The sequence below is a fragment of the Callorhinus ursinus genome, unplaced genomic scaffold, assembly GCF_003265705.2.
Source record: "Callorhinus ursinus isolate GAN/ISIS: 27379988/994484 unplaced genomic scaffold, GSC_fseal_2.0 scaffold19, whole genome shotgun sequence".
NCBI classification, from domain to species: Eukaryota; Metazoa; Chordata; class Mammalia; order Carnivora; family Otariidae; genus Callorhinus; species Callorhinus ursinus.
In genome coordinates, this window is record NW_027397081.1 from 15,509,358 (window position 1) to 15,523,204 (window position 13,847).

The window sequence follows — 13,847 nt, forward strand, 5'->3', positions numbered from 1 at the left end:
GTTTGAGCTTCACAGTTCAGTCTCACACAAGTCTCCCGTGTTAGTCCTATTGCTCTTCCTTCCACTTGTTACTTAGATCTCTAGCACTTATGTCATTCTGTCTTACAGTCTAGCTGGTTGTTTATGTTTGCTTTTCCCACTCACCAGGAAGCTGCTTAAGAGTGGGAACCCTATCAGGGTGCCTGGGTGGCTCGGTCAGTTAAACGTTTGACTTCCGCTCAGGTCATGATCTTGGAGTCCTAGGATCAAGCCCCATGTTGGGCTCCCTACTCAGCAGGCTCCCCCCCGTCCCCCTCCCCCTTCTCCACCCCCTGCTCGTGCTTGTTGAGTGTACAGATTACTAAAAAAAAAAAAAATAATAATAATAAACTAAAAAATAAATGCTAGGAATCTTTCATGATTTTTGGCGTCCAGTGATGATGCTTGGCAGGGCTATACCAAGGCTAGTCCATCACCAACCATCTCCCCATCATTCCTTACAGTGAATTCCTAGCATCCCAGGCTACCCCACCACCTCCTCTGGTTCAGGCACTCTGTTGCTGACCTGCCAGATCCTGCCTAGCTCTGCAGCCCCACACTTTAGAAGACATTGTTTATTCCCAGGTACTCATTCCTTGGACTACTGACTGGATTGGGAGAGAGATTAATACCTTCCCTGTTACCTATCTGGGTGCTGAACACTTTGCCATATGTAGCTGGAGAAGAAGTGTCTCTTGGGGAATGGGGGTTCCTTTGAATCCTGATGCAAGAGTTCCCTCCCCCTCCCTTCAGAAGAAAATGACAAGCCCCTGTCCTATAGAGATGGAATCTACTCCCTCAAATCGAGGAAAAGGGATGGATCCTGAGGCCAGAGTGTATCTATAGCATCATTTTGTGTGTGCTTGTTGGGATATCACATATTTGGATGGCATCACATAATTTGGCTGAATCTATTGATAGCCCACTGCTACACCGCCAGCTCCCTTCTCATTACCGCCTCTTCTACACGTGCTCCACAGGCAGGAGCTGTTACTATGGAAATATATTATTTTTAAAAACAGAAGCAGCCCCAGGCTTGGGAAATATCTCCAGAACAAACCCACAGGAGCAAGGAGGTTAATAGGGTGTTCCTGAATCCTAGCTCCTAGTGGAAGGGAGGTGGTGGTGGTGGACAGGGCTTAATATTCCATGTTTTATTCTGACTCTACCAGGTTCAAGTTCTTTCTGGTCGGTGTCTCCAGGACCTCTGTCAGGCACTTCTATCTAGGACAGATGCTCTGCACCTACTCACCCAGGGCCTAGCTTAGGCCAAGAAATGGGAACCAAAGAAGGTGCTGAGCCTGGGGGTGTTGGGAGAAGGGGGCGATGCTATCCACGGGGTTCGGGTCCTTCTTAACCCCACATGCGTCCAAACTATAGAAATCTAAGCTGCGCAGGGGAAATCAGAGGCGGTATCTCGAGCGATTGAAGTTACTCTTGCTGTGAGCTCAGGGGAAGGGGTGTATCCCAATTTCAGTATGGGGCGGGGTGGTCAAAGATCCCGCCTATTTTCAACCCCGGAACCTCCTCCCCTCTGTGTCGTCCTCCCTCCCTCTTCTAAGCTCCTCGAGCCCCGGGCTCGCCAAGCTCCGCCCAGCGCGGGTGCGGCTCCTTTAAGGGCGGGTGGGGGCGGGGCGCCGGCCGTGTTGTCAGTGTCAGCTTTGCGCACGCAGCCCTTCCGGAGCCGGTGCCGGTCCGCGAGCCCGCACGTCTCTGCAGACGAGTCCCCGCCCGGGTCCGGCAGGGCCCGCGCCGTGGGAGGAGTCGGACGCTGGCCGGAGACTAACCCAGGTCGGACTGCCGGACTAACCAAGGAGGGAACCGGACCGCGCAGAGAGCGACCCCGGCGTCGCGACCCCCGAGGACTCCTCTTGTCGATCTGTGGCACCCACTAGTTCCGGACACCCAGCCCCGCAGAGCCCCCGAGCCCGCGCGCCCAGCCCCGGGGGAGCCCGCCCCCGCCCCGCGGCCCGCCCGGGCCATGCTCCCCCGGGGCAGCGGCTGAGCCCGAGCCGGGTCCCGGACCGGAGCCCGCGCGGAGCATGGATCCGGGCTGGGGGCAGCAGGACGTGGGCTGGGCGGCCCTGCTGATCCTCTTCGCCGCCTCGCTGCTCACGGTGTTTGGCTGGCTGCTACAGTATGCCCGGGGCTTGTGGCAGGCGCGGGCCCGCGGGGGCCGGGGGCCGGGACCCGCCTTAGCTGCCGAGCCCGCGGGCTTCCCGCGGGAGCTGGGCGTGTGGCGCTCGCTGCTGCGGCTGCGGCCGACCCGGGCCGGCGTCCCCGAGGAGCCAGGCGTCCGGGGCCTCCTGGCGTCGCTCTTCGCCTTCAAGTCTTTCCGAGAGAACTGGCAACGGGCTTGGGTGCGAGCGCTGAACGAGCAGGCCTGCAGGGACGGGGTGAGTTGGACAGGAGCACCTAAGTGGTCCCCTCACTCAACCTTTCCTTATGCCTGGAGGGCCGAATGGGGGTGGGGATCAACTGGAGAACCCTATGGCTATGGCTTCTCTTCTCCTCCGGGATTAGAGAAAAGGGTGCAGGTGGGGCTGGAGGTTGTAGAAATCTAGCTGTGTCCCAAATTCTCTATTCTGTGGTGGAGGTATTCTCTGGCTCCAAACCCAAGCACAAGTTGCTGTTCTCATAGCAACGCTAATCCCTGGGCCTGAGGGCACTAACATGTAGCCTGGGTGCAGGTTGTGTTGGAGGATTGGGGATAGAAGGGAAACAGGTGCACCTGCAGAAGGAATTTGCCTGGTCCTCATGCCACCTCACCCAGTTAACATTTCATGCCCCATATCCCTGGTTTGACCAGGCAGATAGATCCCCAAGGAGCCTGAATTACCACCACCACCCCCAAGCCCTTAGTAATTTCACTGATACAGACTAACACATCCTTCTTTTTGCTGACCTGCAGCATATATATTGTGGAAAAGTTGTTAAGGTGGAGAGCAGATTAATAGTCCATGCCCTTCTCAGTAGATGAGCCTGGAGCTGCCCCTTGAGGGTCAGTCACAAACCAGCCCAGCCTACTTCCTCCCATTGCACCATGGGCATCTGGTCTCCCAGGAAGTAGGGCAGGAAGCATGGTCATAAGACTGAGGTGGGGTGGGAGGTAGAGGCCTCCTTGTCATGGGGCCCTCTACCATCCTGGCCCAGCGGTCTCTCTTCGCCCTCACCGCCTATCAGCCCCCTGCCCAGAGGGTTCTCCAGCTCTAGCTCCCACTAGGACTTTATTAGCTCCCCAGATGCCTGGAAGTGGAAGTGTCCATACAAGAAGTTGCTCAGTCTCCTCTGTCCAGCTAGCCAGCCGAAAGCCAGATGGCATCTGTTAGTCTACACCTTGAACTCATCCCTCCGCCCAGTTCTTCCTGTACCTTGTCCCTAGGTCAGGAGCAACTCCTTGGGACAGCTGACTCAGCTGGACATTGGCCTCCCTTGCAAGGGGTGGGGAGATTGGGGTTCCAAGCATCCATCTCCCCATCTCCCTATCTCCCTGGGCCTGGCCTTCAAACAAGCCAATGACAGGAGCAGAGAAGTTGGTATTCCCTGGTTTGCCAGGCACACGAGCCCTGTGAATTTATTTCCTCTCATCCCAAGACCCAAGGAAGGGCTGCCAGCTCAATTTGTGCTCCCTCCCCAATTCTTCTTCCCATCCTGCTCTCTGAATGGGGCTTCAGTAGGCTGTTTTCACTGCTGTGTAAGAATTAGGAAGCTCTTTCAAGACCTAAGCTAAGCAGCTTTCTGCTGCCTAATACCACCCTGCTATCTGCCTTGAGGAATTAGCTAGGCCCCTGGACCCCTGAGCCCTCTGAGCTTGCTTCTCTTCCCAGTCCCTCTGGGAAAGTTCCCCAAGGCCATGCTGAGCTAGTCTTCAACCCCAACAATATGAATAGGGTCATACCCTTGATTCTCGCATCCTATTTATCTGGAAGAAGCCTTAGCCTCATTTCTTCAGCTCTTGTCTTGAATAAGTGGCCCTGCTGCTTTTACCCTTAGCTCAGCCATGTCGCTCTCTCCCCAGTTATATGTATGTACCAACCAACACCTTTATTATTTTTTTTCTATTCACGCCTTTCTTCGGGGGTAAGTTGGGGGATGAAGAGGGAGGTGAGGGGAGAAGAGGGAGGCTCCTGGTAATTCCAGGAGAAATCTAGGGTCTTCCGCTCAAGGTGATCTGATCTTTGAGGTGATCTAGCAACTGCAGGCCCTGGGCATCTGGGCGTGTGGCGCTCGCTGCTCACCCAGAGGGGTGTGGTTCTAGGGGAACACTTCCTGTCCTAAAGCCCTGAGCCAAGGAGGGGCCAGAAGCCAGCCTGCAGCTGAGGCCTCTGCAGTGCCAGGGCCCAGCCAGCAACTGAGCAGGCCAGCCCTGTGGGGGGCAGCTCCAGAGACCTGATCCTGTGTCCACATTACTCCCTCAGAGTTCCATCCAAATCACCTTTGAGGAGGTGCCCCAAGTCCCACCCAGAGCCAGCATTGGTCATGTGACCTGCGTAGACCAATCGGACCGCACCATGGTAAGGGTTTGATGGGCGCTGCCTTCCACAGGGCCTGAGGCGGGCTGATCCCAAGAGTTCCTTTCAGTCTGAGGGCTCTTGACCTGGAGTCTCTGAATGCCTTCAGGGTCCAAGGACTGGCTTCAGGAGGGCTGAGAGTCGCATTCAAGTGACATGTCAAATGTAGCACACGTGTGTATATCTGCATTTTTCTGGAGAGAGGAGACTTTGGCTTTTATTTAATTCTTCTGTGGGCTTGTGACCCCAAAGACGTGAAGTCTCAAGGAAAAGAGAGTGGGGAGGGGTCTTCATATGGCAGAGCAAAGCAGCGCTGAGCCCCCGTCCTCCGCGCCTGACCCTCCTTGCCTCTGTGCCTCGCCGGTCTCAGGTGCTGCGTTGCCAGCTCTCTGCTGAGGAGGTGATGTTCCCAGTCTCTGTGACCCAGCAGTCCCCCGCTGCCGTCTCCATGGAGACCTACCACGTCACTCTGACACTGCCACCAACACAGGTGGAGGGGGATGTGGGGAACCGAGGTGGGCAGGGGGCAGTTCAAGGCCTCAGCCTTGCAGTTGGCTTCCTCTCTGGGGCAGAATTGGGGAAGGGAGGGTCCTGGGGAATAGGGAGTCGTTGGAGGCATGAGGCAAGTCCACCTAGTCCCTCTGTCCATCCCCCGCAGTTGGAAGTCAGCCTGGAGGAGATCCCTGGCGAGGGCCTGCTCGTGTCCTGGGCCTTTACTGATCGCCCAGACCTCAGCCTGACGGTGCTTCCCAAGCTGCAGGCCAGGGAGGTAAGGGGGCAGGGCGGGGAGGAAGAGGCAGAGCAGGGAGGCAATGCAGAGCTGGGGGCCCCACCTCTTTGTTCTCCTCTGCTGTGCAGAGAGGCGAGGAGCAAGTGGAGCTCTCCACCATTGAAGAATTGATTGAGGACACCATTGTCAGCACCCAGCCGGCCATGATGGTCAACCTCAGGGCTTGCTCTGCGCCTGGAGGCCCGGTAAGTAGGCCCTCAAAGCAAATAGTTTGTAAGCGGAGCGTCCCCAGTGTGCTACGTTGGGATGCCTGTTCTTTTTACCTCCTTCTGCTCTTAGGTACCCAGTGAGAAGCCACCTGTGGTGCCCCAGGCACAGCCAGCCATCTCCAGACCTACCCGGTTATTCCTACGGCAGCTTCGAGCGTCTCACCTGGGAAGTGAGTTGGAAGGTGAGAGCCAGAAGCAGCTGGGGGACTGCCAAGGCTATGGGTGCAGGCGCTCCCTGCCCTCTGCTAAGGGTGTGGCTTCATTATTCCTCAGTGGCTTCCCATCTTTGATCTGAGCATCGTCTAATTTCTGGTTCCTCCCAGGCACAGGGGAACTGTGCTGTGTAGCTGAGCTCGACAACCCGGTGCAACAGAAGTGGACCAAGCCCATGAGCGCTGGTCCTGACGTGGAGTGGACTGAGGACCTGGCCCTGTAAGGAGTGACTCCTCCATCCCCACCCCTGCTCTCATGGGCAGACTGAGGATCAAACCCTTCCAGCATAGCCCTGGCATGAATCAGCTCTACTCTTAGTAAACGCTTCTGTGAGCCCTGATTGTATGCCAGGCCCTGGCCTAGGTCCTGGGGATACAAACATGACCAAGATACACCCCCACTCCTGAGTTGATTGCAGGCTCCAGGCAGAGACAGAGGTACATAAAGAAGATGGGATAAGGGCTCCAGTCAAGATTTACACAAGGTGCCGTGGGCATGCTTAGGTGGGGGAGATTAATTCCCATGGGGAAATAAAGATCGGAGTAGGCTTCATGGAGGAGGTGGTGTTTAAACCACCCCTTACAGCAAGAATAGGATTTCAACAGACTGTGACAGAAAAATGTTTTTGGCAGAGGAAACAGCTTGAGCAAAGGAAAAGGGGTGGTTTGACAGAGAGAGAGAGACAGGGAGGGCCTGAGGAGGATCCATGCCCAGCATCCCGAGCAGAGCCCTATCCCATTCTCCTGGGAAGAGACAGTGTTTGTTTGTTTGTTTAATTTTTTAAAGTCTTATTTATTTAAATAATCTCTACACCCACCGTGGGGCTCCAACTCATGACCCTGACGTCAGGAGTCACCTGCTCTTCCAGCTGAGCCGGCCAGGTGCCCCAGGAAAAGAGAGTATTTGGGCGGCAGGAGTTAATCTGATCGGAGCTCTCGTTCCATTTTATTTATGTACATCTCTCTTTGCCTCTGGACTGTGGTCAGTTTGAGGGTGGGTGTGGTTTGCTAATCTTCCCCCTCCCTGCCCCACCTCCTCCTGGCCACAGGGATCTGGGCCCCCAGAGCCGGGAGCTGAGCCTCAAAGTACTGAGGAGCAACAGCTGTGGAGACGGTGAGTATCGGGCAGGAAGGAGCACCTCTAGGTGGGTGCTAAGTGGGGCCTGGTCATGGGCCCAGCTCACAATGCTGTCCCTTTCCGCAGCTGAACTCTTGGGCCAGATCACACTGTCTGTGGGGCCCCCTTCCAGACCTCTCTCCCGAAGACAGCTATGCCCACTCGCCCCTGGGCCGGGGAAAGCCCTGGGACCGGCGGCCACCATGGCAGTAGAGGTGAGAAGCTGAGCCTAGGGGGAAGATGGGAGGACACTGGGGAAGGGCAGTCTTTGAGGCCCCGCCTCTTTGCTCTTCCTCCCCCTCGGCAGCTTCAGTATGAGGAGGGCTCCCCCCGGAACCTGGGCACTCCCACTCCCTCCACTCCACGCCCCAGCATCACACCCACCAAGAAGATCGAGCTAGACCGGACCATCATGCCTGATGGCACCATTGTGACCACAGTCACCACCGTCCAGTCCCGGCCCCGTGTAGAAGGGAAACTAGGTAAAGAGAAGGGAGCCCAGTCCGAGCCAGGGGCCCCTGCCTGCAGACCCGTGTGGGACAGGGAAGGGCAAGGGAAGGGCAAGGGAAGCCCTAATTCTAGCTCCTCCTGTTTTCCAGCCACAACTAGCTAATCATCTCTCTCAGGCTTCCCCTTACATCCCTCCTCTTCCCCACCGTTCCTCTCCCGCTGTGATCCTGGGGATCCTGGGTCTTCTGGGCCCTCCTGCCGGCTTCTCGCCCTTCCACCTCCCGCGTTCCCCACTGACTTTTCACAGGTCTCCTGCTGGCCCTTTCTGCGGCCCCAACTGCCTACTTGTCCCTCCCTCTACCCTCAACCTTCTAGCACCTTTGGGATCCACCAACAAACCCAGTGACCTCTGTGATACTTCTCTCACTCCTGGGGGCCCTCCATGACATTCCTCCCATCTCTGGGGGGGGTCCCACGGGGTTCTCTCTGCCCCCAGGGGACCCTTGTGCCATCTCTGGGCACTCTCAGCATCTTCAGGGCTTCTCCCCACACCCTGGGTGGGCCCCATGGCACTTCCCCACACTCCCATTGGTGTCCTGTGGTGTCTTTTTGCCCCCCTGGCATCTTATTAATCACCCGTGTGATTGACTGTCCCTTAGTCACCCCTGCCCTCTGAGTCAGCCAAAGCCTGCATCTCAGTAAAGACAGTAGGGGGTGGGGGCCACTTTAAGGCACCTCCCAGCTCACTGACCCTCCCCCACCCACCAGACTCCCCCTCCCGCTCCCCGTCCAAGGTGGAGGTGACCGAGAAGACGACAACTGTGCTGAGTGAGAGCAGTGGCCCCAGCAGTGCTTCCCACAGCAGCAGCCGTGAGTGGGGGACCGGGAAGTGTGAGTGTTGGTGGGCACGGGGACCCCAGAGTCAAAAAACCATTTTGCGTGGGACCCAGGAGCCGGGGAAGAGTCAGGTTATCCATCGTCTGTACCCCCCAGCAGGGGAGAGCCACCTTTCCAACGGCTTGGACCCTGTAGCAGAGACAGCGATTCGTCAGCTCACTGAGCCCAGCGGGCGGGCAGCCAAAAAGACACCCACCAAGCGTAGCACTCTTATCATCTCTGGCGTTTCCAAGGTAACGTGGCTCTGAGGAGAGGAGCTGGGATAGAGAGAAAGCCCTGATGGGTCACTCCTGCCCATTAAAATGTGTTCCTCCTACCAGGTGCCCATTGCTCAGGACGAGTTGGCACTATCTCTGGGCTATGCGGCATCCCTGGATGCCTCAATGCAGGATGATGCAGGAACCAGTGGAGGTCCCTCCTCACCACCCTCAGACCCACCAGCCATGTCCCCAGGACCCCTCGATGCCCTCTCCAGCCCCACCAGCGCCCAGGAAGCAGATGAGACAACACGTTCGGACATTTCTGAGAGGCCATCTGTGGATGATGTTGAGTCGGAAACAGGGTCTACTGGTGCGCTGGAGACCCGCAGCCTCAAGGATCACAAAGGTGGGGAGATATTGGCAGCACCCCCTCCCCTTCTTTTATGCCCAGTATCAGGACCTGGGTCTTACTGGACACTTAAGGGAATGGGATTCTCAACCCAGTTTGCCTTCCCCTTCCTCCGCTGAGGGATCCCCAGAGTTCCCAGCCTGTTTCAGCCAAGACAGAGTGGAGAAGGGGAACTTACTGCCTAGGGTCCTGGCCTGGATCTGACAGATGCCAGTGACAGGGAGGAATGCCAGAGTATTTCCCTTAACTTCCACTTTTCTTCCTTCCTGGGTCTAAGCATATATCTTCTTTCCTATTGTTGTGTTTTTTTTTTTTTTTCTTTATCCCCCTTCCATTCTGTACTCTCTTCCTTATGAGTATAAGAAATCCTACCCTGGGTCAACTCTCGGAGTGTCCTTCTAGCAGTGACATGGCTGGCCCATGGATAGTCGTGGTACTTTTCTAACTTTTAAAGATGAGGGGCTCACCCCCACACATCTTTATCCCTCTGCCAATGAGTCTATCAACCACAAATGTATTTAACTGTGACTTAAGTCTGCATCACTTCTTGGTATAATGAGATTCCTAAGTCCAAAGCCTGCTGTGTAAACACTTTTCTCATTATGTTGGTCCTGAATTTACCTCCTTGAGGTTTTCTAGCTGCCCTGCTTCCGGCTCACATCCTGGAATTTGGTCGATGTGTCAGTGCCCACCCACCTTGTCGTTCCATGATTTTAGGGGCTCTTAGGAATCCCCTCTACTCAGCCTTTGTCTTTCTGTAGTAAAGAGGCCCAGTTGTCAGTCTGGCCTCGCAGAGCAGCAACCCCGTGACGTTGCTGCTCAGCGGCAGTCAGAGGGTGCACACAATCCCATGAGCACCGCCAGTTTTTCCTCAGGAAAGATAAAAGGCATGTTTTTTCTCTACTTTCTTTTCTAAGGAAGCCTGGCTTTTAGACAAAGGAACTGGTTCTGTTCTGTATCTTTGACCCCTCCTCGCTTGGTCCTTTCTCTGCTCCCCACCTCACCCCATGTCTGCCCTGCCCCTCTCTCTGCCTCAGCCTCCCCTCTCCCCCCACAGTGAGTTTCCTGCGCAGTGGCACGAAGCTTATCTTCCGCCGGAGGCCTCGACAGAAGGAAGCTGGTCTGAGCCAATCACACGATGACCTCTCCAATACGGCGGCCACACCCAGTGTCCGAAAGAAGGCTGGCAGCTTTTCTCGCCGCCTTATCAAGCGCTTTTCCTTCAAATCCAAACCCAAGGCCAATGGCAATCCCAGCCCCCAGCTCTGAGGGCCCTTCCCACCTCCTGAGCTAGGAGAGGGCAGGAGTCCTCTCAGCCCACCCCCCACATCCTCTTCCGTTCCCCTTCCTGGATTCCCAACAGCCTGGGCCAGGGAAGCCCTCTGGGTTCCAGGAAGCCCTGTCCACCCTGGGCTGTGGGGCCGGTTGGAAGGCTACTTGCAACGGGAAGCATGAGGGGGCGGGCACCCGTTGCTGAGGACACAGAAGAGGGAGTGGGTGGCTGGGAGTAGAGGAGGGCTCTGTCCTGGCACGTGTGGGCATTTCTCAGAACCGGTTGCCTGCTGTTGACATTGGCCCCTCAGAGGAGTCCCAGGGTGCTCAGCTCCTCAGCTGGTCCTTCCTCCCCTATTTATTCTCTTTTCTATTTATATGTGTGGTCCAGGACCCTCAGTGAACAGATGAGAGAGGGCATCTCTCCCAGGTGACCCTTCTTTCCTGTCCCAGGAGGGTAGGCAATTAATTCCCTTTGGGACAGGACTCCCATGTCTCCCTCAGGTCCCCACTCCAACCAGCACCAGTGTCTGCCTCTGGGGACATTGGCAGCTCACAGAAAGCCCGAGCCGGTGCCCTGGATGGGGGGCAGGTACTCCCCACCTCCCTGCCTCCCCTCCTGCTCCTCATCCCTCCCTCCCCTTTATTACTGTTTTTGTACTTGATGCCTTCTCCGTGAGCAGTGGCTCTGTCAGAAGGAGGGAGTCAGGAGCTGGATGGAAGCCTTCCCCAGAGAAATGGCTTTCAGGGGCTTTATTAAAGACTGTGATGATGATGGAGCAAGAGCAGGGCTATACCTCTGTGTGTTGGGAGATGATGATGTCCATTGCTGTGTGATGGCTTGGAATTTAATTTATTAAATTAAAGTCAAATTGGAGTTTACAAACTGGACAATGGTTATCCTTTGAAAGGTGAGTGAGCAGCAAGGCTGGGGCATTGGTGGGGTGGTCAGAGACAGGGGACCAGATAGTGAGGTAGGGTAAACGACACATATGGGGTCTGCTGAGAAGTTCCTGCAGGGAAGAAGGGACAAGTAGAGAGAGAATGGGAGAACGAGACTTTGAAGGGTGAAGTCATAGCAAAAAACGTCAATCAGAGAAAAAAGCCATCTTCATTCCCCTTTCTTGAATAAGCTGCTCCTTCCAGGATATAATAGAATCCTAAGCATGGATTCTGGATCTAGATGGCCTAGATTTGAATCTCAGCTCCTCTAATTACCTGTGTGACCCTGGGCAAGTTACGATACCACAGAGTGTCTCAGTTTTTTCATCTGTAAAATGGGAACTGTGATAGTAGCTATCCCTTGGTTGTGGCTGAGAAGTAAATGCATAAAGTGCTTACAATTCTGCTGGCATATGGTCAGTGCTGAATAAGTGCTAACTGTTGCCTCAGAATTCTGAGACAGATTGGGAGGGGGAAGTTTTAAAAGGGTTTCAGCATACTGAAAAGTCTTTCATTCCTAAGTGTGGGCAAGTTTCAGGGAGTTACGGATACTAGCAAAATCTACACCCTGGTTCATGTTCTGTGGGACCTGACCCAGGATTTGAACCAGGTAAGCTGCAGCAGGATGTCAGCCCTGGACCAGGGACAGAAAGCCTGAGTATGCCACAGACACACCAAGTGACCTTGGGGCAGACCACTTCTCTTTTCTGGATCTCTACTTCCTCATCCCTAAAATGGAGAGTGGCTTAGATAATCATTCAGGTCACGTCCAGCCTCACCATTCTGACTAACTTACATCACAGGGGGTTTGGGGCACATGCCTTTGGGTAGGCAGCATGGAACTGTCGATGTTTAGCATGTCCTGTCCATACTAGTCACAGAATATAGGATTTTTATTTTTATTTATTTATTTGAGAGAGAGCGCACCAGTAGGGTGAGGGGCAGAGGGAGAAGCAGACTCCCCGCTGAGCAGGGAGCCCAATGTGGGGCTCAGTCCTGGGACTTGCCCTGAGCCGAAGGCAGACACTTAACCAACTGAGCCACCCAGGTGCCCCCGAATATAGGATATTTAGTACGTGGCAGAGTATGGATATTTGGTTAATTTGTATAGTGATATGCTCAACTCTAGGTCATGAAAACTCAAGAGATTTACCAGGCTGTTTCCCTTGATCTACGAAGGGCAACTCTTAATAGCTCACAGAGGAGCAGCTTATTTACCAAGATGCCAAGATAGCCAAACACACTGATCTCGAAATTTTACAATAAACTTTTGTTGACGGGAGGGCAAGTGTTCAGATTCCCACTGGATCTGTGGATTGAGTGGATGGTAACTGGAAGTTGTACTCAGCTTCTAGTGCCGAGCTGCCCAGAGCTCAATGGAATCACATAGTTTATGGTAAAGAACTGGATCACATTTCAAACACAGGTGGTTGTTTTTTTTTAATGAATGTATAAGAAATACAAAAGATTATTTGATCAGCTTTATCCATTTTACACTTTCAGAAGAGAGCCACAGCTTTTCATGAGTATGAATTATGCTTTAAGTCTTTGTGGCAGCTTTCAAAGAACAAATCTCAGGATGTGTCTGAATTATCCAACCAAAATTGTAGCTTGTTTTCAAGAGAAGCAGACTGAGATGGAAGTAGATAAGCTAGACAGCAAGATGTGGTCTCAAGTTTTGGAGATGTGTGGATCCCAGGGCTATCCTGAAACTTTTGCCCTGTAAAAATTGTTTTGAGTCTACATAGCTCTGTGAATGAAATTTTTCCTCATGAAATTGCTAAATTAAAGCTAAGAACCATCTTCAGCGGTGTAAGTCTGAATTAAAAGAAGGCTGGCATTTTGTGTATTACTATCTGTGCTTTTGAAGGAATGAAGTTGATAAAGTATATTTTTGTTACTTCTGAATTATATTTTAAAAACTCTATTTTAAAATAGGGACAATGCTATAATCCACTGTTAGTAACAAACTTCATGCACAAATTTTTTTATGCACAAATTTCCGATTTTACTCTGACTTTGTTATTTTTAAGTGTCTTTTATTTATATTGAACATTTAATGTGTTTTCTGATTATATGAATCATATAGGCTTATTTTAGGTTAGAAAATACAGAAAAATGTAACAAAATAAATCTCAAGCCCAATGAACTTTACTAAGGTACATTATTTAACAAATACCTCTTGAACCCTTAATGTTTCAGCTGCTAGGCTAAGTGATGGGAGTCATGAAGGTGAAGAGCACATACAATCCCTGCCCTGCCTTACTGGAAGACTTCTTGGGAAAAGAAGCATCTTCACTGAGACCAGAAGAACGAGTAGGAGTCAATCAAATACATGTCAGAGGGGGAGCAGGGGGAAGATGGCACCAGGCAGAGGAAACAGCAAGTACAAGGCAGGAAAGGTTAAAAGGTGGCTAGGTGTGGTGGAGAAACTGCAAGAAACTCGGGGCTGGAGAGCAGAAAATGAGGGCAGGAAGGACGAAAGACACGGTTGAAATATACAGGACTCAGATGTTGAAGGGTCTAGAAAGCCTCAGTATGGTTTGGGGTTTTTGCCTCGAGGCAACAGAAGGCGTTGACGCGTTGAAACCGGGGTGGTGGTTTAATCAGATCTCCGTGAGCAATGTCTTGGAGGGAAGCAAGAGTGCATACAAGGGAACCAGATAGTGTAGACATCGGGCTGGGCGTCGTTAATAGACTAGCGAGGAGGCGGCGAAGGATGGGGGGTGATTTTGAGAGCTCCGGTGTTTAAGGAGGTAAAATTCACAGGGCTTGGCGGAGGATCGTAGGTAACGGATGAGGGAGGAATCAGGGAGGACT

The 13,847-nt window shown here is 53.4% G+C and overlaps 1 protein-coding gene across 3 annotated transcripts; it reads left to right on the top strand.

The window, feature by feature from the left end:
• Positions 1–1,204: 1,204 nt before the first annotated feature.
• Positions 1,205–10,971, top strand: C2CD2L (C2CD2 like). 3 transcript variants are annotated; one of them, XM_073903839.1, is made up of 15 exons: positions 1,205–1,310; positions 1,692–2,414; positions 4,437–4,532; positions 4,900–5,019; positions 5,188–5,298; positions 5,388–5,504; positions 5,599–5,710; positions 5,852–5,960; positions 6,790–6,854; positions 6,945–7,072; positions 7,165–7,339; positions 8,076–8,177; positions 8,301–8,437; positions 8,525–8,810; positions 9,871–10,971. In XM_073903839.1, exons 2-15 carry the CDS (start codon positions 2,061–2,063, stop codon positions 10,080–10,082), a joined length of 2,124 nt encoding a protein of 707 aa, XP_073759940.1. In that variant the 5' UTR covers positions 1,205–1,310; positions 1,692–2,060; the 3' UTR covers positions 10,083–10,971. The 3 variants fall into 3 exon arrangements, with proteins under 3 accessions (XP_073759940.1, XP_025749519.1, XP_025749520.1); XM_025893734.2 differs by lacking the exon at positions 1,205–1,310 and having other exon boundaries at positions 1,679–2,414; XM_025893735.2 differs by lacking the exon at positions 1,205–1,310 and having other exon boundaries at positions 1,679–2,414; positions 8,304–8,437.
• Positions 10,972–13,847: the final 2,876 nt, after the last annotated feature.